We start from the raw sequence: 26781 nt of genomic DNA on the forward strand, positions 1-26781 counted from the left end.
GCATCAGGGAAATACAAATCAAAACTACAATGAGATATCACCTCACACCAGTCAGAATGGCTAAAATTAACAAGTCAAGAAATGACCGATGCTGGCAAGGATGCAGAGAAAGGGGAACCCGCCTACACTGTTGGTGGGAATGCAAGCTGGTGCAGTCACTCTGGAAAACAGCATGGAGTTTCCTCAAAATGTTGAAAATAGAGCTACCCTATGACCCAGCAATTGCACTACTGGGTATTTACCCTAAAGTTACAAATGTAGTGATCCGAAGGGGCACGTGCATCTGAATGTTTATAGCAGCAGTGTCTAAAATAGCCAAAGTATGGAAAGAACCTAGATGTTCATCAGCAGATGAATGGATAAAGAAGAGGTGGTATATATACACAACAGAATACTATGCAGCCATCAAAAGAAATGAAATCTTACCATTTGTGATGATGTGGAATGGAACTAGAGGGTATCATGCTTGGTGAAATAAGTCAAGCAGAGAAAGACAACTATCACATGATCTCCCTGATATGAGGAAATGGAGATGCAACTTGGGGGGCTTGGGGGGTAGGAGAAGAATAAATGAAACAAGATGGGATTGGGAGGGAGACAGAGGATTGGAACGGAAGCAGAAACATACAGATAGATGTAGCACTTTTATTGATGTTGTAGTATAGTTCTTGGTGGAATGAATTGCTCCCCCCCTCCCAAAAGATATATTGATGTCCTAACCCCCAATATCTCAGAGTGTGATCTTATTTGGAAATAGGGTTGTTGCAGATGTAATTGATGATGATCAAGTCATACTGGAGTAGGGTGGACCCCTAACTCAATGTGATTAGTATCCTTAAAAGACCTCATGTGAGATCAGAGACACAGGGAGGATGGCATATGATGATGATGGCAGAGACTGGAGTAATGCATCCACAATCCAAAAAACATTAAAGAATACCAGCAAATCCCCACAAGGTAGGCATGGGACATGGAACAGATTCTCCCTCACAGTCCTCAGAAGGAACTAAGCTGCCAACACCTTGATTTGGAACTTCTAGCCTCCAGACTGAGCGGAGATGTTTCTGTTGTTTAAGCCACCCACTTTGTGGTACTTTGTTAGAGGGGCCCTAGGAAACTAATGCTGTCCTTATATTAGGTAGTAGGTGCAGAGGTGTTTTTTTTTTTTTTTAATAATTCACAATTTTTAAATGTGTGACATCTGCTACTTTTCATGCATCCAATAGTTATAGAATAAAAATAAAAAGACAAAAGATGTTATTATTTTCATCACTACCAAATCAGGGCATGTTTCTACTATTAATCTCAATGGCAAATTCCAGAAAAGCTTTTCTAGACAGTTTTATTAAAACCATAAAATTCAACTTCCAACACTCCCTTTAATTTTTATGGAATTTTTATTGCAACCTCAGTGTCACTGAGTCCTGTTTCTCTGACTTTAATTACAGTGCGCACATCTTCTGAGCAAAGTGAGGACACTTTGTCTAAATCTGAGCGAAGGTGATTGCCAAGCACACACCTGTCATGGTATGTTTGCTTCTTGTAGACTGGCTGACGTCAGCTTTACCTCCATTGAACACAAGGGAATCCTGGACATCTAAAATCACTGCAAGGTTTCCAGCACACATGTCCCCACAGTACCTTCCCTTACCCTAGAAGTCACACCAGACCAGGGGCTTTGTGTGCTTTGTTCACACCGCTGTGTCACTGCCACTGAGAAACTGCCTTATATGATGTAGGTGCTCAAAAAAATTTGATGAATGAATATATCAATGAATAGTTTTATGACAGTGTCCACTTCTCAGGAGAAGTACCAATAGCAACTACCACATTTCAGAAGAGTTTATGAGCCGTGCCCCAGGTTCCCGGAAAGTTTTTTTTTTTTTTTGATCAGTTTTTTGCCCTTATCTGTGGAATCACCAGGTCTTCTTCTTCTGTATATAAGCAGTTAAAGCTGCCTTTGGGAACTTTGAAGAAACAGATTATGATCAGATTGATCATTGATCAAAATGATCAGATTTGGGTCCCTTAAGGCCAGACCCATGCACACAAACACACACACGTGTGTGTGTAATTTTTTTTCTTTTATGAGTTAGTTGTCTAATCTTTCATACCTATTAGTAACTTGCTCTGCTAATAGTAACATATTCTTTCTATCTTGAGGAGAAGAGAGCTTTAGAATCTTTTATTGATCTTCAAGTGGAATACCTCTTGATTGAGGAGTGGATTCCAAAAAAGAAACTCGAGGAATACAAACAAAGTAGATAATTTTTTAAAATGGGATTTACGGGGCACCTGGGTGGCTCAGTCGGTTAAGCATCTTCCTTTGGCTCAGGTCATGATCTCAGGGTCATGGGACTGAGCCCTGCATTGGACTCCCTGCTCAGCGGGGAGTCTGCTTGTTTCTCTCCTTCTGCCCCTCCCCCTGCTTGTGCTCTCCATGTCTATCTCTTAAAAAAAAAAAAAAGAAAAAAATGGGATTTATGTAGTATTTTGAAACATAAATTACTGTTGTTTTGAATGTATTACAAATGCATGTTATGATTTAACATTACATTAATGAGGTTTCTTTCTTTTTCCTTCCTTCCTTCCTTCCTTCCTTCCTTCCTTCCTTCCTTCCTTCCTTTCTCCCAGTAGATAGAGAAGCTGATGTTAGGTGCTCAAGTGAGAGATGGAGAATTTTCAAAATCTCAAACTATAAAACTGGCAATGTTGATGTTACCATTGATGAATTCAAACAACATTTGATAAGTGACCAGGCACAGTCCTAGGTGAGGGTGGAGAAAGGAACAAGACCTCTGCAGTAATTCATTTCAGTGAGAGACATAAATAAGCAGGTAATTGCAATGTAATGTGATTAAGTCTTCTTAATTGTTGAGGGAAAGGATAGTACTTTATGGCGTTCACATTTTCTGTGTAGTTTATTATACAGTTGTTCTTTGGATACTGGCTCCTCCAGATATAATATTCCTTTACTAACCAGAATATTTGATTAATCAAATTGTTCAATTCCCTGACCATACCTGAGTAACAGTTTATTTTATAGGTCACGATCATATCATTAAAAAAAAAATCCCTCAATATTTACCACAGGGAAAAACTGTGCAATCATTCTTAGCCATAGTTAATGGCTAATTTATTTTATCTCACTTTAGCATTTTACGATCCTTTTCAATTTCCAGGAATTTAGAGGCCCCTTCTGACTTTAGAACAGAGTAAAGAGGGTTTATTTCTATGTGGTACTGATTTTTTCACATAGGTGGTGGCAAAACTACTAAAATAAAAAGAACAAAGGTCACTAATAGATTCCTGTAAGTATTTAGCTGGAAGAATGAGACACAATAGGTATGGATTAAAACAATATCAGCAAAAATCAGTTACGGTAATAAAATGACCCAAATCACAATTCCTAATGAAGTAGTGGGTATTTCTTCACCTGATAATGAATGATCTCCCCCAAATTTAAGATTCACAACTCTGAGTAAACACACCATTAGGAATGCTGTCAACATTGGGCTTTTAAAAAATCATTAAAATGTTACTAACATCTTATTTGCGGGTGTCCTTCAAGAATACTTCTTGTCCCTCTGCCTTCTCATTCCTCAGAAAGTTAGAAGCATAGTCCCGTCCTCTGATAGTGACCCCCAGGCAGTGACTCTGATTTACAATATGCGGCTTAAATGCTTGTTTTTAACTCCCTGGGGATATTGGCCGCTAAGCCCTTTCCTCAAATACACTGTCTCTTTCTTTCTGCCTGATTACTTTCTCCTTCTCAAGCTGGATTTGGGGCGGATTCCGTCTGCAGACTACAATGGGACAGTCCAGCACGTCTTTCCTCAGCTCCGCGGATTCCTATTTTGCAGCTCTAGGGATGGCGCACTAAACTTGAGTTTGAAACAAAACTTTTCCCCAGGTGGTGGGGCCCCCGCTCCGGTGCTGATGCAGATGCCGCAGCATCCGAGAGCGCGGAGCCTGGTCTCTCCTGGTCCGGCTCTGGGCTCCTGGCAAAGGGGGCGGAGAAGAGAGAGGAGAGGGCGGGGGTTGGGGGCAGAGGTCACCCGCGCTCTCCATCCCGCCCAGGGGTGCTGGGCGACTGGAGGAGCCCAGCGCGCCCGCAGGTCCGAGCTGGGAGAGCGCGCGGAGGGACGCGCGGCTGGGCCCAGCGGAGCCCGAGCAGGAGCGGGGGCGCGGCGCTGAGCTGCGCGGGAGGAGCCCGCGTTGGCGGCGGAGCGGAGCCGGGAGCACGATGGCACTCGGAACGGGGCGCCCTTCTCCCCGGACAGCCCTGCAGGCGGCCGGGGATGCCAAGGTAACCAGCCCTCCAGCGGCTGCTTTCCCACGGGTCGGTCTCGGGATGCTCCACCCCACCGAGGTGGAATCTCCCCGGCCGTACTGGAGGGCACCTTAGTCTGAGCTTGGCAAGTTTGGACCAGATGCCCGAGCGGGGGAGCTAGTTCTGCTGACCCGAAGGGATTCTGAGCTGCGCGCGTAGGGAGCGTGTAGAAAGGCTCCCCGGGGAGGGAATCGGACCGCTCAGAGATCTCTGCCGGTCCGGTGGTTTCCGGCCGGCGACTCTGGGAGTCCCGCACCCGGGCCAGCGCAGGCCTTTGGCGCCCCCCAGAGAAGGGGGGAAATCGGCCCCGGGGCCTTTGAGCAATAGCAGAAAGTTTCAGCAAGTTAGGTTTGGGAAGGATGTTGCAAGCAGAGGCTTAGAGGGGCCATGGGACAGTAAGGGCGAACTCTGCGCTCTAAGACCCGGAGCAGGAGCCGTCCTCGGGCAGCCCGGACGGCTCCACTCCGGCCCGGCCCAGGAAAGGCTGGCTCGGTAATTCCCAGCCTCCTGGAAAGCTGCTCCGGGGAAACCTCAATCGAATTAGCTCGAGGCGTGTGGCAGTGGTCGTGGGTACGGAGGGTCTGTGACTCAGGCCTCAACACACCCCGGAGAGAACGATAAACGAACACAAGTGAATACTTCGTGTGAGACGTTGCTACCCTGCAGCTGTGACTTGGTCAACAGCGTATAGGCAGATGTCGCGGGGAGGGCGACGAACTGCCTCCTTATTATCGCGAGCCGGGATTTCTGCACCGGGGCTCGTGCTCGCTGGACCGGAGACGCTTCTTAGAGACTCACCCCTCCACCTTCCGTGGGTCCCACAGGCGTGTGGTTTGCTGAAATTTGATCTAAATCGAACGGTTTTAGAACGTATTGAGAGAAGCCCCATTTAACATCAGTGAGCTTGCTGGTCCACTCTTGTCCTCTTGAAGAAGATTGTCTCATCTTCCTGACAAACAGGTGGCTCACTTAAAGAACAATCCGCAGTTTGGGGACAAAGCCCATCCAAGAAAAAAGTGGAAACTCTAAATGTCACCTCGTTATTTAAATAGACGAGTATGCTTTAAAAAAAAAAACACAAAAAACTTCATGGGGTTTAAATCGAATCTTAGTAGGGATTTTGTCAACTTTACAAGTTTTAAGGTGCCTGTGAGGCGTCAGGGGGAGATTTTGCGGGTACCCATTTGCAGAGGAGCCACAGAGTGAACCGAAGGGGTCTCAATTTTGGCAGCTTCTTTACCTTGGAAGTGAAATGTGGAAAGGCAGGCAGATGTGTGCTGCTGTGGTATGATGCAACCTTGCTTACGATAGGCCAGATGTATCTGAGTCCCACCACGGGGTGCTGGGGCGCGTCAGTCTTAAAAGCCAGATGAGCCGTTTATGCTGTGCTCACACTTCCTCTGTCTTTATGCTACAGATGTCCGGACTGCAAGCCTGCACCGTGCTGAGAGAGAGATGACTTGAGTGGCCCGCATTTTTTTTTAAATCTCCACAACAATGTCTATGAACAATTCCAAACAGCCAGTATCTCCTGCAGCGGGGCTCCTTTCCAATACAACTTGCCAGACGGACAACCGGTTTTCGGTATTTTTTTCAATCATCTTCATGACAGTGGGAATTTTATCAAACAGCCTTGCCATTGCTATTCTCATGAAGGCCTATCAAAGATTTAGACAGAAGTCCAAGGCATCATTTCTACTTTTGGCCAGTGCCCTGGTAATCACAGACTTCTTTGGCCACCTCATCAATGGAGCTATAGCAGTCTTTGTGTACGCTTCTGATAAAGACTGGATCCGCTTTGACCAGTCGAACATCCTTTGCAGTATTTTTGGTATCTGCATGGTATTCTCTGGTCTATGTCCGCTTTTTCTAGGCAGTGTGATGGCCATTGAGCGATGTATTGGAGTCACCAAGCCAATATTTCATTCAACGAAAATCACATCCAAACATGTGAAAATGATGTTGAGTGGAGTGTGCTTGTTTGCTGTTTTCATAGCTTTGCTACCCATCCTTGGGCATCGAAACTATAAAATTCAAGCTTCGAGGACCTGGTGTTTCTACAAAACAGAGCACATCAAAGACTGGGAAGATAGGTTTTACCTTCTACTTTTTTCTTTTCTGGGGCTCTTAGCCCTTGGCGTTTCATTCTTGTGCAATGCCATCACAGGAATTACACTTTTAAGAGTTAAATTTAAAAGTCAGCAGCACAGACAAGGCAGGTCTCATCATTTTGAAATGGTCATCCAGCTCCTGGCTATTATGTGTGTCTCCTGCATTTGCTGGAGTCCATTTCTGGTAAGAGCCTAACATTTTGACAATTTCTGCTTTCTTTTGTTTTTCCCTGTTGAATATGAGGTTTGTCGTTTTTCTCAAAGTTGTGGTCTTGAGGCAGCACTGTTCAGTCTTTTAAATGCTGGAGTTTACTCCTACTCAAAACTTACTTTAACACCCAGCTCTGGCTTAGGATTAAGCTATTTATGGTACACATGGTTATTTTCCTACAAGTCCTGAGTTGAAAGAAATGTCTTGCTAAACAGTTCTAACTATAGTGTAACCTGCTTGCAGAAGAAGATAAAGTAATTTTAACAGAGCAACATAGTTTTAATATACTTAATAGGATTAGTGTCAAAATGTGAAAAAAACCGATCAACTATAATACAGTATTGTAATGGACTCAACATAAGTCTTAGTAGAAAGTCACACAGACTTTTAATTTATCTAAAAGGCATATTAGCTCCTGCTTTCTTCTAAACACACAGGACTAGGTCTTGGCTTACAAAGGGAGGTGATGAGTTGAGATAGTTGGATAGTTGAGGTGATCTCTATGGGTAGGTTAGGTGAAGAAATCACTAGTTCACCAACCCAAGAACAATGCTCATAGTTCAGGGAGAGGTGTGACTGGTAGGAAAACCAGGGATCATTCCATTCCTTTAAGAAAAAAAAAATTTTAAATGTAGCCAGTAGCTATGTTTGATTTTTATTTGGAAATGAAAACTGAGGTTAAGGAATTAACAACAAACATCAGTCATTTATAGTATCTTCCAGATAGAAGAAAAAAATACTTATGATTTTTAAGTATGGCCATAACTCCCTTCATCATTTTACTTTATGATGGAAAGAGTAACAACATGCCATGAATTAGAAAAAAATCCTCCATACACAGCTAGTGATGGCCGTAAAGATGATTTTCATTCCTTTTTCGGCACTGGTGAACAAATGGGCTAGAGATAGTAATACAGGGGAGCCACAGGTAGGGGAGATGAAGGTAGATGGAATGCAAACGTGATCATCCCCTTACCTGGTCCTATAAAGGTGCTTGTTACTGATGCAGTTTTCCTAACCCCTAGCAGGCCCATGTCTAAACATTGTTGCCAGTGGAGTTTTAATAAACAATCTTGATGATCCTGATGCACAAGAAAGTTTGTGAGACCTGCTGTTGCAGACAGATCCCCTGACAGCTGATTTTATTTTACAAAGGATTTCTACTTTTTGAAGATTTCTTTATTTATATTATGTCCTCACAGTCTCAGTTTAGCTTTCTTGAATTATCTTGAATTGGTCCTCAGAGCCCAAGCCCAGGGAGGCTAGGTTGGGTCTGTCAGTGGTAAGTCAACCTTTTGAGACCTGCCTGTTATCATTTTAGTAGGCCTGAGGTGAAACCAAGCCAGGATTTGATCTGTGCTCATAGTCTAGTTATTGAACCTGAAGCAGTTCTGTTAATACTTGGAATCACTTCAGCGTTCATTCTTGAAGTTTAATTTATGCCACTTGACAAAGGGGATTCCCTTCAAAGGAGACTCCTTTTTTCCCCTTAAACTTCGAAATAGAGCAGCTTTTTCAAAATCAGAAGTGAGTGTGAGTAGCACTGAAATTAATTGAGGGTTGGAAAGAGAATATGAGGAAGGTGAGAAAAGAGGTACCTGAAAATAGTTAAAGAAACATTTTAAATGAAGTCGTAGCTCTGGAGACAACCTGTAAACAATGGGATACGGTGTGCAAGGAGAGACAGGTGGTCAGGGCAACCAAGGTGATCACTGGTGCCTTCGTTTCTGTTTGTTCTCAGTCACCTTTAAAATTCTGCTTAGTTATGGCTTTTGACTGAGAGAGTGGAGTGACAGATAGGTTGACTGCTGTGAGACTGTGGAAGATAGCAAGATTTCATGCTCATCATGGATATTTTGAATTTATGCTTTTCTCTAATTTCTCTTCCTGAATTTTTGGTTTCCTTCACTGTTGAAAATAGATATGACAATTTAGTTCCTATTTTGAACATATTTCTACTGGGAGCACAGTTTTATTTTTGTGCAACATTTTCCAGGTCTATGTTCTGTTTATGAATTATCAACACACCTATGACACCAGTGGATCAATATTTCTAAAATGCCTCTTAGCGTAAGAATTATTTCTCTGTTAGATGCATAATGGATATGCCACCGACACTTGCTGATGGATTGATATTTTATTTGAAGCATTCTTTGCATTCTTGGTTTCACTTGTGAAGACTTAGGTCTTTAAAGCAAATTCTGACTAAAAGATTTATGACTTCTGTGGTCTGGACACACGTGCCTTTGTCATTAGGGTAAGGCCACCAGTCAGCTCTAAATGGAACCCTAGTTAAAAAAAAAAAAACAAAAAACTCAGGTTTGGGAATGCCAAATAACACCCAGTGCTAGCATCTCATTTGAAACATTTGTCCATTTTTTCCTTAAATGCTTAGGAAAAATTGCATGGGTGTTAATGACTGAGCCATCACTCTCCACCCTGTATTTTTAAAAACTAAGAAGTTTTAAAAATATCTCTAAAATCAAGCTTCTGGATTCCCATAATTGTCCTATAATATTGATAGCTTTCCCCCACTTTACATCATGTGCCCTCTTTCTTTGACTGATGAATATAAATTGTTGGATTTATAATCTGGTTGAACATTTGTGCCCAATTTTTGACCTGTTTTCACTGTCAGTTTCAAGCCTCAAACTGGAACAAAGTTACAGGTGAACACACGAAATGGAGCAGACAAATAATGCAGATGACAGTGGTTGTGCTTCTTAAGATTCATTGTGTTGAAACTTGGCAATAGAGGCATAATTTCTAAAACTATTTAAATTTGTAACCGATGACAAAGGGAATGCTTTATTAGTTTCAATGATCTAGTTCAACCAATACACAGGTGAGATGATCATGTTGTTTGAGTTTTCTCCTCTATTTAGTAGACTTTATTTTTTCTTGAGTAGTTTTAGGTTTACAGAGAAATGAGTGACAAGCACAGATTTTACATTTACATTCTCTCATGTTCCCCCAACCTCTTTGTTACCCTTCCTTATTAGTAAGTCCTGCTTTGATGTGGTACATTTATCACAATTCATGCCCCATTCTTACTGACTGAAGTCTGTAGTGCTTTTCCATAATGTTGTACATTGTGTGAGCTTGGATAAATGAATATGGACATGTGTCCATCATTGGAGTATCATACAGAATAATTTCATTGCCCTAAAAACCCCCTGTGGTGTTCTTAAAAAATTTTTAAAATATAATGTGTTACTTTTCCAAAGGAGGAAATCTGTGTTTTCAGGAATTAAGATTTAGAAATGTAGTACAAATGTAATATTAATTTAAACTATAGCTCAATAAAATTTAAACTTTTACAATATCTGGATTTTATAGTTTTAAACCTGGGGACTCATATAAATTCATCCAATTATAATCCCAACTGAAAAATACAGGAAACTACAAGGGTCACTGACTAGTTTACAATTTCATTTAGCAACAAATTAATACAATAATCTTTAAGAGACAAATGGCAATTATACAATTGTCTTCTCTGTATCCTAGGTGAGTCACCATTCCTTAATAAGTAAATCTTGAAGACATTCTTTTGATGTTTCTATGGTGAGAGGAAAAAAGTCCATTTACCAGCTTTTCAAGTAACATTTGCTTGATATTATTTTTGTTTTTATACAAGTAATTATTCTTTTTAATGTTCCGTTCTAGAATACGTAACCCTGAAAGAAACTTATTATTATTGCTATGCTTATTTCATCAGTTTAGCAGAGCGATAAATAGTTGTTGACTGGTTGACTGTAACTTACGTAGTATGAATGTCCAGAGATTGCAAATGATTGACCAGAATGTGGATTCTCGGTTTTGTAAGTAAGAGTTAATTAGGCAAATGCTGAAACCAAATGGTAATTTTTAATCTGTTCCCTAAGTCAGCACCTGTAGACACTATTAAACTTCAGCAATCTTTTACTAGAAGGACATACATTTGTTCGCTTTTACTTCAGGGGCAGAGGATAATTTTGATTTGGGAAAAGAAGAGTAAATCCTATGAAAAGTAAATAGATTTCTTATGTAAATGAGTTTATCCAAGAAATGTGTTCCTTTGCATATATAAAATTTGAACTTGATTTTTTAAAAAGATTATTTACTCCTAATGCTAGTGTTTCTAGCCAGTGTAGTTAAACATTTAGTCACTAAGATGTTTGTCAGCGATAATTTAAAAAGTTGGGTAGCCGATTGAAGTTTGACTGAATTACTACAGGTATTGGCATCAAAATGAACAGGTCTTAGAGGGCTTTGGCAAATGATGAGAGCCTTGCTCTTGGGGAATTTACTCTCCTAAAGGAAACTGCCTTGACCATGGCTCCCCGCTTTTGGTCACTCTGTGTGCAGTGATGGGTAGATGTGGAGATACAAATCTCTTTCCTACAGCTTAGAACAGTCTCTCAGAAGTCCAGTCATTTATACATTATCAAAATATAAACTATATTACAGATAGATGTGATTTGATGAACATATTGAGCTACATACAGACCTTTGGAGTTGAATTCCTTTGCGTTTATTATGTCACTCCATGAAAGTGTATGGTGTAAGATTGGTCTAGCAAACGTCAATTAAAAGAGACATTGCTAAGCTGAGAATTTTCGTAAAATTCTGTTGCTTTAGATGTGTATAGTGGTGTGGAATACTTTTGGTATTTTAAGTTAATTTACTCTTGGCAAAACAAGATTTCCTGTTTTTAAGGCAAAAGAGTTATAAAAATGCCCAAAGATACCATAGACATTGGGAGGGCACTTAAAAACATTGCTTGAATGATTCAAAAGTAAATGAATCAGAAACATGTGGATTAGATTTATACCCTCTTGGATATAAAAATCTTCTGGCTTAATGTGTCTTGAGGTTTTTATTAAGCTCCAAAATATTTAAAGAACAATTCAAGATGTTAATGTGCCCAGAATCTCTCAAGGTTGCCAGTTTTAACTTTGTTTAGTTTTTCTTACTTATTTGACAGACACACAGAGAGAGAGAGAGAGAGAGAGAGAGAGAGAGCGCACAAGCAGGGGGAGCAGCACAGGGAGAGGGAGAAGCAGGCTTCTCACTGAGCAGGGAGTCCAACTTGGGGTTTGATCCCAGGATCCCAGGATTATGACCCGAGCCGAAGGCAGATACAGATGGCCTGACTGAGCCATCCAGGCACTCCGACTTTGTTTAGCCTTATTCTTAAAGGAGGTATATAAATTAACTTCCATTGTACTTGCTTTGGAAGGCATTTCTAGCCACACCAAATTTTACCTGGTACATCAATGCCATTTTTCTACATTTAGAGAAGACTTCACCCAATAGGGAAAATGCTCTTGCAAGTATTACTTTTCAAAGCTTGTGTAAACCTGTCTTTCTGTCCATCCTCCCCTGAGTGTAAGGGTGGTAATGCCGCAGAAGAGTGGGTACAATTGTGGTTTCATACAGACAGGGAGGCTGTTTTTTCTCACTCCTCCTGATGGTAGAACACCAACATGGAATGGCTGTAGTGTGACGATGAGGAGACAGTCAATTGAGTAACATAAAAGGATTTATTTTAGATTTTGGGCACAGTTCCAAATCTAGCCTTCTCTTGAAGATGCTATAATTATTCAAGTACAGGCAGGGAGATAGGGTCCCAGCCCAACCACCTCTTGGCTGTAACAGGGAGTGACTCTAAGCCAATTTTTTACATTTGTGAACGGATTATAATACTACGACTTACCTAAAAGTACTATCAGAAAAAATGATCTGACCTCCCTACATCTCATAATACAGTGGGTGGCCGGTAGTAAATCTAAAATCCAACATCCTCAAAAAGTCTATTGCTTTTACCACTACCCACCATTTCAGTTAGAAAATCAGTCATCTGTGTTTAGTCAGGTGTTTAACGTGTCCTCCTCTATTAAGAAGGTTTGGTTGCTGTGGAAAGGAGCAGAGGGAGCTTGAAGCTTCAGAAAACTTTTCTTGGACATTTCCACCCGAAGTTTCGGGTTACCCTTCCTTATTTCGCTGTCACTCGCCAGTAATAAAGATGTTGTCTGCTGATCTGCATAATTTGAATTCAAATACTCCAAATTTTATAATGATAATCATTCATAAGGTATTAATCTATAAATTACAGGATCAGGTTAAAATTAGCTCCCAGTTATTGAGACTGTTACATACACTGCGCTATGCTTGGGTTGTGAGAAGTTCCCAGGGAGTGAGATAAAGCTCTTCCCTCAAAGAGCTTGTAACTTAGTGGAAGTGAAAGGCATACCCTGCCTGAGAGCTAAAAAGAATCCCATTTATTCCACCTCCCGGCTCTGTGACCATAACCACTCTGTGCCTGTCTCTTCTTATGTAAGATAACTATTGTAATGCTTCATTGGGTTGTTGGGAGGAATGAATAAATTCATATATGTAAGTTAAAATAGTGCCTGATGTAGTATCGTATGCGTCAGTGATTATACATTATCATCTTTGTCACTGTTACTATTAAATATTACTCCTGCCAGACAATACCTTTGTCAATGAGACAATTGAACGCACTTTTTAATTAGTTATTAAAGGAGTAATGGATGCTCTAGTAGATGGCAGTCCCTTCTGATTTGGTGGCCCACAATTATTACTTGTCTATAGGTTTGACAAATATTTATTGAGCATCCTACTATTGTGCAAGGCAGAGTTTTAGATACTACAGTAACAATCACTGATTTAAGTGTTCACAATATCTATGCTGTAAGAAACGATACTCATAGAAGACAAGGGAAGGCATGTGTAGGAAATTGAAATACGAAGATATTTGATTACATTTATGTTATAAGAGAATAACAGGTATTCTTTTGTGAATATATGTGGATGAGATGACTTTTGATAACATAAAAGTGAAAAATTTCTATAGTACCTTATTTAGGAGGAAAAATTACTGGAAATAAATGGGATCCTAAGTGAAGTAATATAAAAACCAAGAGTAAAGAGATAATAATGTATATAATTTCTAGAGATACAAAAATGTACGAATAAGAGACTTAGTATTTAGAACAGACTTTTTACCATATCAGAACACAGCAGGTCGTGATAAATTAATATTAAAAGCTAGGAGAATTTTCAAATAATGACACATGAGTAGCAGAAAAATTAAATCATAAGATAATTTAATAATTCAAATCAGTATTTTGTCTGTCTGTTGGTAAGAAAAGTGACTCAGGATATAGAAGAGAAATAAATGTGGGTGAAATGAAGAATTACAAGAACCACCAAGTCTTTCCAAGAATTTATTTAAGAAAGTGTTGGAAAGGACTGAAAATAGAGAAAAACAGATTACCATGAACATTGATAATAGAAATGAAGAAAATAAAATCACTTGTGCTTAGATGTACTTGCTAATTTACTCATTGATTTAGTTATTTGGCAGATTTCTGTTGGATAGAACATTTGGTGTTTCTCTAGGTGGACAGTGAAGCAGAGACAGAGTCTTGACCTGGGGAAATATTCCTGAGGCACCTTCTAGCAATCATCGTTTTTAGCTTCTTCATTTTATCCATGGATAAAATGAGTGGATGCTTAACCAACTCAGCCATCCAGGCACCCCTCTCTTTCCACTTTTAATGTGGAATAAATATAACTGTTTGCATATTTTGGCCTTGTCTGGGAGCAGGGCAAAGTGTTAACTGCTGTATGAATTTCTTTGGTAAATAGTGAGGGAAAACAAGGAAAATAAAACCCACAGGAATGCCCAGGAAGGACTGGGAGACATCCAGGAGTGGAGAGCAGGGAGGAGCGGGAACAAGGCAAGGGCGGAAGTGGAAAGCAGGAAGCCAGGTGTAGGAGTAACACGTGAGGAGAGAGACACTCCTGTGTCCTAGGAACTCCACTGGAAAGGAGGGCCTCTCTTTATTTCCACAGGTATCTTTTCCTTATGAAGGAACATTAAATTTTGTGTATCCTGTCCTCTCGAGCTACTTTACAAAATGCAATGTTTTCTCTAAGTAGAAAATTGTACTGTAAAAAAGATACAGTAAACTACACATTCAAATTGGGAAAAATATCTTCCAAATCCCACTCTCTGGAGATAACCACTATTAGCATTCTGAGTGCATACTTTTACTCATCTGATAGGGAAAATATATTGGTTTAATTTCTTTGATTAATAGAATAAACTTTTTTTTCTTATATAATTAGGCATTATCTTCTTTTTTTGTGAATATGTAGGTTTTTTGTAAATGATTTTCAAGAACTCTTTGGATAACAAAGAACAGATAATGCTAATATATAAAAACAGCTATAAAATCAGTTGTTATAAAAGCAATTATTTTTCCATGTTCATCATTAGCCTTTTTATTTAGTATTTTAATTTATAAAAGTAGTGAATGAATCAATAAGTTTTTTTGTGGTTACTGCTTTCATGTACAGAAATACTTTTCTCAGGCTGAGATGATATTGGTATTCCTCTCTTTTTGCCTAGCACTTTTGCTTTTTCATTTTTTGTATTTATGTTTTTAATACATTTATAGTTTATTTTGTTTGCAAGTTAATAATACGAATTTTCTTTTGAATGGTTAGCTAGCTGGCCCAAAATAGTTTATCGAATGATCTTTCTGTAACTTTGTATGTATGAAATTGTTAAGTGTGTTTGGCTCCTTCTGGACCTTTTTTTTTCTTTTTTAAAGATTTTATTTATTTATTTGACAGACAGAGATCACAAGTAGGCAGAGAGGCGAGGAAGCAGGCTCCTGCTGGCAGAGAGCCCGATGCAGGGCTCAATCCCAGGACTCTTGAAATCATGACCTGAGCCAAAGGCAGAGGCTTTAACCCACTGAGCCACCCAGGCACCTCTCTTTCTGGACCTTTTATTTCACCCTACTGATCTGTCTTTAACTTTATGTACAACTACCATCTTCTTCACATTTTATTTAGACGTGCATCAGTCTATCAGTTACAATGTAGAGCGTTCCCTTTCATGCCTATCATGCTTTCCCATAATTTAAATCATTTTTTTGAGTAATAATTTATTTTTATTGTGACAAAATTCACACAACATAAAATTTGTGATTTAACCATTTTAAAGGGTACAATTCCATGATGCTTTTTACATTCAAAATGTTGTGTAACCATCACCACTGTCTTGTCTAGAACATTTTCATCATCCTAAAAGGAAACCCCACACCCATTAAGCAATCATCCCCCATTCCCTGCTTCCCACTCCCTGAGGTCCCTGGCAACCACTAGTCTCTTGTCTTTATGGATTTGCTTATGTTGGGTATTTCATATAAATGGAATCTTAAAATATGTGGCCTTTTGTGTTTGGCTTCTTTCACTTAGCATAATGTTTTCAGGGTTCATGTATGTAGTGGTATGTATCCATACATCATTCTTTTTTTTTGTAGTTGAATAATATTCATTTCTATGGATACAGCTCCTTTTGTTTATATACTCATTAGTTGTTGGATATTTGGGTTGTTTCCACCTTTGGCTATTGTGAAAAGTGCTGCTATGAACATTTGTATACAAAGTTTTGTTCTAACACTGTTTTCAATTCTTGTGGGTGTATAACTAGGAGTGAAGTTTGCTGGGTCACATAGTAATATTATGTCTAGCTTTTTGTGGTAACACCAATCTGCTTTCCATAATGGCTGCACCATCAGCAATGTATGAAGGTTCCAATATCTCTTTATTTTTGCCAACACTTGTTATTTTCTTCTGGAACATTTTTTTGTATTATGACTGTTTCAGTGGATATCCAGTGGTAGTTCATTATAGTTTTGATTTGCATTTCCTTTCTGATTAATGATATTGAGCGTTTGTGTATTTTGCAGGGAAGTCTTTTGTGTGTATTTTTATATCTAAAAAAGTTATATGGGTCTATAATTTCCTTCTTTTATTGTATTCTGCTTTTAATATTAGAATTGTGCTACTTTAAAAAAAAACAGGGAAGTTCTATCTCTATGTACTTCAGTAATTTAAATAATATGGATGTGAACTGTTTTGTGATGATTTGGCATCATTTCAGTGTTTTTTGATAGAGCTTCAGAGGTTTATTTTTTCTTTCTTTCAAGATTTTATTTATATTCAAGTTAGTTCACATATTGTGCAGTATTAGTTTCAGGAGTAGAATTTAGTGATTCATCAGTTGCCTTTAACACCCAGTGCTCATTCCATCTAGTGCCCTCCTTAATGCCCATCACCCACTACCCCATCCCCCTTACACCTCCCCTCCAGCAACCCCCAGTTTGTTCCTTATATTTAAGAGTCTCTTATGGTTTGCCTCTTTCCCTGTCTTTATCTTATTTGATTTTTCCTTTCTTTACGCTATGTTCCTCTGTTTTGTTTCTTAAATTTCACAAATGAGTGAAATCATATGGTGTCTGTCTTTCTCCGACATATTTTGCTTAGTGATATACTCTGGTTGCTTAGTTGATATACTCTAGTTCCATCCATGTCATTGCAAATGGCAAGATTTCATTCTTTTTGATTGTTGTATAATATTCCCCCACATATTCCATTATATATATACACACCACATCTTCTTTATCCGTTCATCAGTTGAGGAGTATTTGGGCTCTTTCCATGTTTTGGCTATTGTGGATAGTGCTGCTACAAACATTGGGGTACATGTGCCTCAGGGTTTTATTTTCTGATTTTTGGTTTGAGTTTTCTACTTTGTCTTGAGCCAACATTGATATTTTAGTATAATTTAACCAATTTCATTGAGAGTATGAATTTAGTAGCACATTTTTGTACTGGGAATTTATAATTAAAGATATTATTACTTATTTATATTTATCATGCATATAAAATAAGTATACATTTATATCTGTTTATTTTATCAATATTTTTATAATATTTGCATTTTTTCTTTTTAAATTAGCATTTTTAGAGGGCTGTCTAGTTTAACCCACCAAGCCACCCAGGTGCCCCAAGAGCTGTCTTGTTTAATAGTTTAAAAATTTCTTATACCAACTTGTAAATCTTAATGTTTTCAAATTAGTTAACTTCTTACTATAAGATTCTTTAAATGCTTCTTGGGCATTTGAAAACAATCTATGTTCTTTTTCTTTAAGTGATAAAGTTCAATACATAGGCATTGAATCAAGATTATTGTTTATACAATTCTATTTTCTTAAGATAAGCAATTATTATTACAGTAAGAGCAATAGACTTTTTGAATATTCTGGATTTCATTGTGCATTTACTATTATTGATGCAGTCTAAGGAACTTTTAGTGCCATTCTTATGATTAGAATACAGCATCATCATAACAGTCAAACAAAATGGATAGAATTTTTTTTCCCTTCTCTGTCATACCCTCATACCTCTTGGTTGGGCTCCAGAATTCTGATATTGAAAAAAAAATGTGAGAAGTACATTTTCTTCTTATATTTGGCTACTAGTATTTTGATAGCAGCTTTAGTTTTGCTGATACAGGAAGTATGAAGTTAAACCAGAAGGGAGGCAAGGAATGGAAGAACATGGTTAAATTTGCAGCTTAGAAAGCAGATTGATTCTGATTAGTTCAGGGAATTTGCTCCTGACAATCCTGGTCACCAGCATCTGTAATGGGGCTATCCTTCATCCAGTTCTGCTTGAGGTTTCCATTTAGAATTGGCCAACACCATGCACCAGGAAGAAACTTCGGAGAATGATCCTGCAACCTAGCATGCTCTCTGGGTCTGTTGACACTACAGATGCATTCTTTGGAGAAAAGCTGGACTAGAACTGCATATAGAAAGAAAGAACTGTGTGAATGCCTTCTTACTCCTTATTTCCTAACATAAAAGTTTGTTTCCAAATTGTAACACAAAAGTAGCAGCAGATATGTTTATCATTATGCTTTGTTCATTGGGTGCATGGAGAATTAGTTTCTGATATAGTTTAATCTTTATGTGCTTTTATAACTACATATTTTTGCCACAGACACTTGCAGTATTTCTCTTGTATACTATTTCTGAATTGAAAAACTACCTGAAATACTGAAAATTTTTTTAAAGTTCCAGAGTCGTTTTTTTTTTTTTTTAAAAGATTTTATTTTTATTTATTTGACAGACAGAGATCACAAGTAGGCAGAGAGGCAGGCAGAGAGAGAGGAGGAAGCAGGCTCCCCACTGAACAGAGAGCCTGATGCGGGTCTGGATCCCAGGACCCTGGGATCATGACCTGAGCTGAAGGCAGAGGCTTTAACCCACTGAGCCACCCAGGCGCCCCAGTTCCAGAGTGTGAGGGTTTTTTTGATAGTGTGAGGGGGTTTTGAAATAATTCTAAGTGTGTGATGATTCTTTTCTCTCCTGAAAAGACCAAAGATAGCTAAGGCAGACTGTTTCTCATTTCAAAGGAGTATGAAGAATTGCTGAGACAAAAGAAGAAACATACCAAGCAGTTCTAAATGTATGGCAGTTGGAAGATATCTTAGTTATTTTAGTTCATCCCTCAAAGCTTATAGCAGGCTGATTTGTGGATACAGGTGCTGAAGCCAGTTTGCTAAATGTTTCCTGAATGTTGGCAAATCCAGTAGTCTCTCTAGGAATAATTTCCTCTGTGTGCTATTGACATTCTCCTAATTGCATTCTTTAGCTTTATATGTATAAGCTAAATGATAGTAATACAAAGCCATTCTGCTTATTTAGATAGTTTCAGATTGATGTGGATTTCCACACGGTCCATTTAGCACACCATTTATATTTGGCCAGAAAGATGAATGGATAAACTCTTTTACCTATATTGGCGCCCTTGCCTCCAACACTTTCCCGCCCCCCGCCGTGTATGAATTAACTTTAGGATGTAAGCCATAGTGTTGGTGCTATCCTTCTTTTGAATTTCTTAGTTTGTTTTATATGGTTGCCAAAATCTCAAGTTCAAACCTGCCTGACTTGAGCAAGGATTATTTATCTGCAGAAGAGTATAAAAGGGCAACCAAGCAGTCAATTAAAAATCACGCCTCACAGTGAAGGTGGGAGGGATGCCCTGTGTATTCAGGTACTGAGCAAAATAATAGAACCCAAAGAGTCCTGAGGAGTTTCTGCTCGCCTCCCTTCCCTACCCCCTTCCCTGGTCAGGCCAAAACACTAAAAAACATTTTAGCTTGGAAGAGGGAGATCTCTACTTTGGAACGACCTTCATTTTTCCTGTCTACTGAAGGCCCCTCTTTGTGGTGGATGGAGGAACAAATGCAGCCTTAGGCCTTCCTGCTCAGTGACAGACCTACTATCCCACCCAGCCTGAGGAGGGGAGGGAGGGATGGATGTGCTGTGGCTTTAGTAATAGGTACACACTGTTCATTGAATAATGTTTTATAATTAAAGTCAGAATGTTCATATAGAAAGGCTAATTGAGTAACTGAGTATTTTTCCTTCCAAACTGGCTTGAAAAAGGCTGTTTCATAAAAAAACTGCCAAAGTTACATAGTTTAGCATAAAGTGTAGTCAAATGTGTGTGTGCCTGGTGGCTAAAATGATCTCTGTAGGAATATGTTACTGTAGCACATTACACTGATTCAAATCTGATTTTCTTTTTATTAGAGGAATTATAATTCTGAAATTCATTGTTTTGTTTACATTTGTAATAATTGTCCCCAGGAGATCCATTCTGATTATTCTAGTCCACATTTGTCTCTCTTTCTATGGATAAAATACAGCATCTAATTCTATATAATCATAAAATTCCCACTGTTTGTTTTGTGATTGTCTAATCTCTTAACTGGATAGGGAGCTCATTAGTGACAGAGTCAATGTCATGTGTTTCTGCTCTGTTTCCTGTGATGTCTGGTATACTTCTTGGAAAGGCTCAAGGAAAATGCAACTCATCTTTAGAATTCTTTAATCACAAATGAAATTAGTGATGAAACAACATCTTTATAGCTATGGTTATTAAATACGTATCAATGTCACAGAAGGATTTCATTTTTTAAATGTTATTTAAAAAATGAGTTAAGTTTTGGAAATATAACTATACAACTCTAATTGTGATGATCATTTTATTTTATTTCATTTTATTTTTAAAATATTTTATTTATTTATCTGGCACAAAGATAGAGAGAGAGCTCAAGTAAGCAGAGAGGCAGGCAGAGCGAGAGAGAGAAGCAGGCTCCCTGCTGAACAGGGAGCCCATGCAGGGCTTGATCCCAGGACCCTGGAATCATGATCTGAGCCTAAGGCAGCCACTTAGCCAACTGAGCCACCCATGATGATCATTTTAAATGTAAAGTTCATTCTTGCTTAGAAATTTTGTTTTGTAGTATAAGGATTAATTAATTTAAAAATTTCATCGGTAATTCCTACCATATGCCAGATGCAATGCTCTCAGTATTCTACCAATCTTAACCCATTGAAACCTTATTAAATTTTCGCTTGCATATTTTCTCAGACATAACTCTGCATGTGCAGTGGGTTCACCCAAAGGATGCAATCATAGAAGGCTTGATGTTACTTGCATTTAGGATCCAAAGCAGTTACACAACTGCCTTGGTTGTGCATGATAACCGAAATTTTAGTTAAAATCAAAATGTCTTCAGATTTAAGTCAAGATTCATGGGAAGGAGCTCTGATAGGAAGACCATTCAAAGACATTAAGGTGATGTCCTTAATGTCTTAATGTCTCTACTTGATTTGTGGAGAAAACATAAACATGATTAAAAGGAGGATTATTTTTGTACTCTTATTTTTGTACTGACATAGACCTAATTGAAAGTAAATCTTTGAACAAATTTGCTAAAAAGACTGCCTTCAAAAAATTGAAAAAACTTTTTTTTTGCTTCTCTTCTCCTTTCTAGAGCATTGACAATGTCCTTAATCTCCTACCTGTCCCTGTCCCTAACCTAAAGGCATCCTAATTTAATCTGTGTAAATTAAAAATTCCGAATGAAAACAAATATGGCAGCTTTGTTAGTTGATACTGAGTATTAAAAATAACCTGGATTTTGGCAGAAATTTTTTTACCCTTTGAGAAGTGTTCTTTTTCTTCTCTTCTGTCATTGAAAGGGTAAAGCCCCTTCCAGGATAAAGAAATCTTTGCTGAATGTTTGAGGGACCAGTGAGGCTTTGATTAAAACCAGAGGGTGACATGAGGATTACAACAAAACAAACTTTTATGTTGAAAATATGTTCGTCTTTCACTGAACAGCCTGTTTATTCCAAATGTCTTGCAAAATCTGATGGTTTTGGTATCAGGACACTACTGTTTGCAATCATACCCAGGCATGTTTGTAGCCGGAGAATGCCATAGTCCTTGATTTTTGAAGAGAGCCAAAGATACAGCCTTCGTGAGAATTTGCTATAAAAGAGCAATCAAAACACATCTATAAATATAATATGTTTAGAAATGCTCATTCATTTATTCAATAAATATTTTTCTTAGTGCCTTTCAAGTGTCACATACTGCTCCGGATAGTAGACTATGGTGTTGGACATGACAAGCAATATTCCCTCTCTCATGAAGGTTATATTCTTTTGCAGTGGTGGTTGCCAAAGGTTAGGGGCTGTTTGGAGAGAGAGAGAAAGAGGGAGAGATAATAAGTATATAAATTAATGCGATGATTTCAAATAGTGGTAAGTCCTGTCACTGACGTGGAGGCTAGGACTCTTAGGTTGGATGGTTAAGGAAGGCCTTGCTCTGAGGTTAGCCCTGAGTGAAAAAAAGGAGCCAGGAACGGGGAGCTATGTGAGCACGGTGGTCAGGCAGAGGGAACAGTCAGCACAAAAACCCAGTGGTGGGGTTGAGCTGTGGTAATGAGGGACAAAACAAAGGTCATTCCCTGGACCAAGGGAGCGCTGGTGAAGGTGGTAGGATTTGAGGATGGAGAGGAAGGCAGGGGTCAGATTGTCTTATGGACCACGTTGGCTTTAGATTGAAATTCAGTGGGAAACCTTTGGAGAGTTTTTTTTTTTTTTCCTTAAGATTTTATTTATTTATTTGACAGAGACAGTGAGGGAGGAATACAAGGGGGGGGGCGGGCAGCAGAGGGACAGGAAGAAGCAGACTCCCTGCTGAGCAGGAAGCCCAATGTGTGGCTGGATTCCAAGACCTGAGATCATGACCTGAGCCGAAGGCAGATGCTTAAGACTAAGCCACCCGGATGCCCCCTTTGGAGAGTTTTTTAACAAGGGAAAGGTATGATCTGACACATGGTTTAAAAAGACGACTTCGGCTGCCAGATGAAAAATAGATCGCAATAGAGAAGAACTATAGCAGAAAGTTGTTGGCTTGAAATTTCATTTGACACATAAGTAATAGATAAATTACTTTTCTAGAATTTATATGGGGAAGTAAAGCAAATAATAAATCACTATTAAATAAAATTAACTTGTGAGCAACAAAGGAAACACTTTCAAAGTAATTTTCCTTAAGGCTTAAAGTATAAAGGAAACATTTAATTATACCATATCTATTTTGCTTGATTAATAACTTCAATATATCTTCTCTGCTGGTTTAGCAAAGAGCACTTTGATGGGCATTAATTTGGCTGAGAATATGTAGTTATCCATCTGCATTTTGTTCTTGAGATGAAGTTATTTGGCTCCCTTTTAATTCCTTTTATTATTATTAATTTTTGGTTCTGGTTTTGCATAGCATCACACACACATGCACACAAGATTAGGTAGCTTCAGGTTTTAGTTACAAATGGTTTTCTGTTTCTTGACTCACTGCATATGTGATTATAATACGAACACACACACACATACATTTATAGGAAAGTGTATATTACGTGCCACATGGACCATGTACCAAGAGTTTATATATCCCATTTTGGGGGTTTATTTAGGGTTTAGGGTTTGATTTTGGAATAAAAGCCTTTTTTTTTTTTTTTTGCTATTGATTTTAATACGATGGTTCCCACCATTTAAACTGTATCAAGTATGAAAAAGGCCTATGATTTTATTCTACAGAGTTTTTCTGTAGGGTCCTAAAATATTTTAAACCTTGAGTACCCTGCAGAAGTGAATCTTGCTGGGAAGAGAAAGACAGCTGGCCCCAAATAACAAACTTTAGCAAATCCTGACTTGAGAAGAGGCTGTGCTTTCTGAGTCAAGTGCTTAACTACTATTCTCTACCTTCTGTTACTTGGAAGGAAGAATCAGCCCTCGTTTCCAGCTGAATGGCATAATTAGGATCTCAGTAGGATTCCCTAACTTGGAAAACTGGTGGAGTTTCCAACTTCAGGGCTGCACTCACGGATCCGGTTTTTTTTTTTTTTTTAAGATTTTATTTATTTATTTGACAGAGAGAGAGATGACAAGTAGGCAGAGAGGCAGGCAGAGGGGTGGGGGGAGCAGGCTCCGTGATGAGCAGAGAGCCTGATGCGAGGCTCGATCCCAGGACCCTGAGATCATTACCTAAGCCAAAGGCAGAGGCTTAACCCACTGAGCCACCCAGGCACCCCTGCCGACCAGATATTTAGCAAGTACCCATTACATGCAAAGATCTATCAGTTTACGTTGTCTGTACCAATGAGTATCTTCATCAGCATTGTCTCCACAGCATATGACTCTACTGAAGTTCCTTAGCCTCTCCTTGAGTCTCTACTTCTAATTAGGGGAGCTCCTGTAGCCCGGTGTGGTGCAGGCATTTCTCACTGAGTTTGGACAGACCAGCCACATGTCCTTTATAAAATTACTAAGAATCTTTGTGTGCCTCCTTTCAACTTCTGTAAAATATGAATAATAATACTGACTACATCACTGATTGAATCAAGTAACATGAATTTTCGCATGATACCTGGTAAGCATCTAGTAAAACGCTGTGATGGTTATAATTACGGTTATGACCATTGTTCTATTTGGTACCATAGTAAAACCCAGTGGCAATTTGAAAAACGTTTATTGAGTGCCTAGCATGGGCATTTGTGCATGTGCTACATGGGTATATAAACATGACTAAAATGGGATCTTAACTTCCAAGGAATTTGTAGTTTATTTGGGGAGGCATGAGTAGAACCAGCTCTATTACAAAAGAACTAGTGCGAGCAAGTGCCCATGGCCTTCCAAGGAGCAGCTTTGCTGAGAAGCTTTGTCTGTGTTTAGTCTCCACCAGGAGACGAAAGGCAGTGAGTTCTTGACCAAAGCCCCCTTGAGTTGAGGTTCATTGTGGTCTCTGATGGTCTTTGGGTTTAGTGAAATAGGCTCTTAACCATAAGTCATGAGACTGAGTTCTCGCCTAGGAATGCATTTCTTGTCTTTTGATTTAATTGTTGGTTTATAAACTTTATGTTTTCTTTTCTTCCTTGGATTAAATGGCGCCATCTTTTTCCTCACTAATTTCTTTTCCATAGACTTGTAATAAATGCCCTTTTAGGTTTATACCTCTGCCTTTCTTTTCATGATATGCCTCTTCATATGAATGTGTTTAATAAGGGCAGTTCTTCTTTAAGAAGAACTTAAAGCCAGACACTTTTTTACCTTTGGGGATTTTGATCCTTTACCTTCAGGGCTAGAGAGGTCTTGGCTCTTCTATCTTTCACTGGTTAATCCAACCGGGGAAATCTGAAGGCTAGTAAGCCCATTTCCTTTATCAAGTCACTCACCTGAATGCAAAACTTAATTTCTTGTTGATTACCTATTTTGTTACTTCTTATTTATTTCTGGGAAAAATCATGTTCTTTTCAGTGAGGCCATTTTTGTAGTATTATGTGTGAAACCTTTTAAGAATACAATGTCTTCTGTAACAACCATGGAGGAAGACTTGGCTTTCTGGTATTGCAAACAATAGCACAGGACTTGATGGTTTGATGGAAAAATAACATGATTTATACTGGAAAAAGGAAGTGGAATTGGAGCCACAGTTTTATCGTATGCAAGGAAGAAATTTCCTGGGCTTTTGCTGATGGTCTCCTAGGGGAAGGAGAATAGTCTTGGTGCTTTTGGTGATTATTTTCAGACCAACTCACTTACTTAGACCTTTCTTAGTGATGTGCGTGAATCATTCGTGCAATTTGTGATGATTTGCCTCCAATGTGGGATTGATCATGGTTAAAGTATACAGATGGTGTCTCCATTGCTTACATTGATTATGTTTACAAAGTGGAAATAATTTAACATCTTGAGCTGTTTTTTTAAATATTAAATTTACACAGTGCTCTGGTGGATTTTATAAAGGTACTTATTAAGTATGTTGTGCATTAATCATTATCTTTGAATTATCCGTGGTATCTGAGAATCCAACTCCATGAGGGATTTTTAAACTTGCCATGTCATAACCTTGACATTTAACCTCCTCATTTCATAATTTGAAAGCAGGTGATGGCTGGGTGCCCAGCATTCTCATTCTTGGAAGAACAGAGATCATGCAGAGATATGTAGTCTGAGCTACACGTACTTTTTTGTTCTGTCTCCTCAGGCAGGCTGGAATGGTCAGGTGCAGATCACATGGGCTAATTCCCTTTGCTTTTCTATCCTCCAGCCTAAGAGACAAGCCCTCCTTTCTATGCCAGCTGTTTTTTGCTGCTTGCAATCTTTTCAGTAAACTATCTTGCCTTCTTGATCTAATTGTGCTCTGTTCCCTTTTCCTGATTATAGGAGAAATAATTGAGAGAAAAAACCTTGGAGAAGGTAGAAGCCTGTATTCTGTCTTTCCAGTTAATTCAGAGATAGAAATATAATAATCACTTAATTAGCAATTATAAGGTACAAAGCTGAACTGCTTATTTATTGACAGTGCCATTCTGATTTATTGGTTCCAATGGTTTACCTATTTTGAATATCATCATTGATATGGTATATTTTTATTAGCAAAGTAATATATGTTTATTATATTAAATTGGAAAAATACAGAAAAAGACAAATTAAAAATAGCTTCTAGAAGGTCTTGTTTATTTCTTAAGTAAATTCCTCGACCCTTTGTAATTTCTATGCGATTTTTTTTTTAAGATTTTATTTATTTATTTGACAGAGAGAAATCACAAGTAGATGGAGAGGCAGGCAGAGAGAGAGAGAGGAGGAAGCAAGCTCCCTGCTGAGCAGAGAGCCTGATGCGGGACTCGATCCCAGGACCCTGAGATCATGACCTGAGCCGAAGGCAGCGGCCCAACCCACTGAGCCACCCAGGCACCCTCTATGCGATTTTTTTAAAAGATTTTATTTATTTATTTGACAGAGAAAGATCACAAGTAGGCAGAGAGGCAGGTAGAGAGAGAGAGATAGAGGAGGAAGCAGGCTGCCTGCTGAGCAGAGAGCCCGATGCGGGAC

General features: G+C 38.8%; 1 protein-coding gene across 1 annotated transcript in view; it reads left to right on the forward strand.

Annotated features, from left to right (window-relative positions):
• The first annotated feature begins 4142 nt into the window (after positions 1–4142).
• Positions 4143–26781, forward strand: part of PTGFR (prostaglandin F receptor) — a 45882-nt gene continuing 23243 nt past the window's right edge. The window contains exons 1-2 of the mRNA XM_059376935.1: positions 4143–4309; positions 5751–6628. Of these exons, the coding sequence (XP_059232918.1) occupies positions 5831–6628 (798 nt within the window). The 5' untranslated portion in view covers positions 4143–4309; positions 5751–5830. The remainder of the gene's footprint in view (positions 4310–5750; positions 6629–26781) is intronic.

This window comes from Mustela nigripes, chromosome 14, assembly GCF_022355385.1.
Source record: "Mustela nigripes isolate SB6536 chromosome 14, MUSNIG.SB6536, whole genome shotgun sequence".
NCBI classification, from domain to species: Eukaryota; Metazoa; Chordata; class Mammalia; order Carnivora; family Mustelidae; genus Mustela; species Mustela nigripes.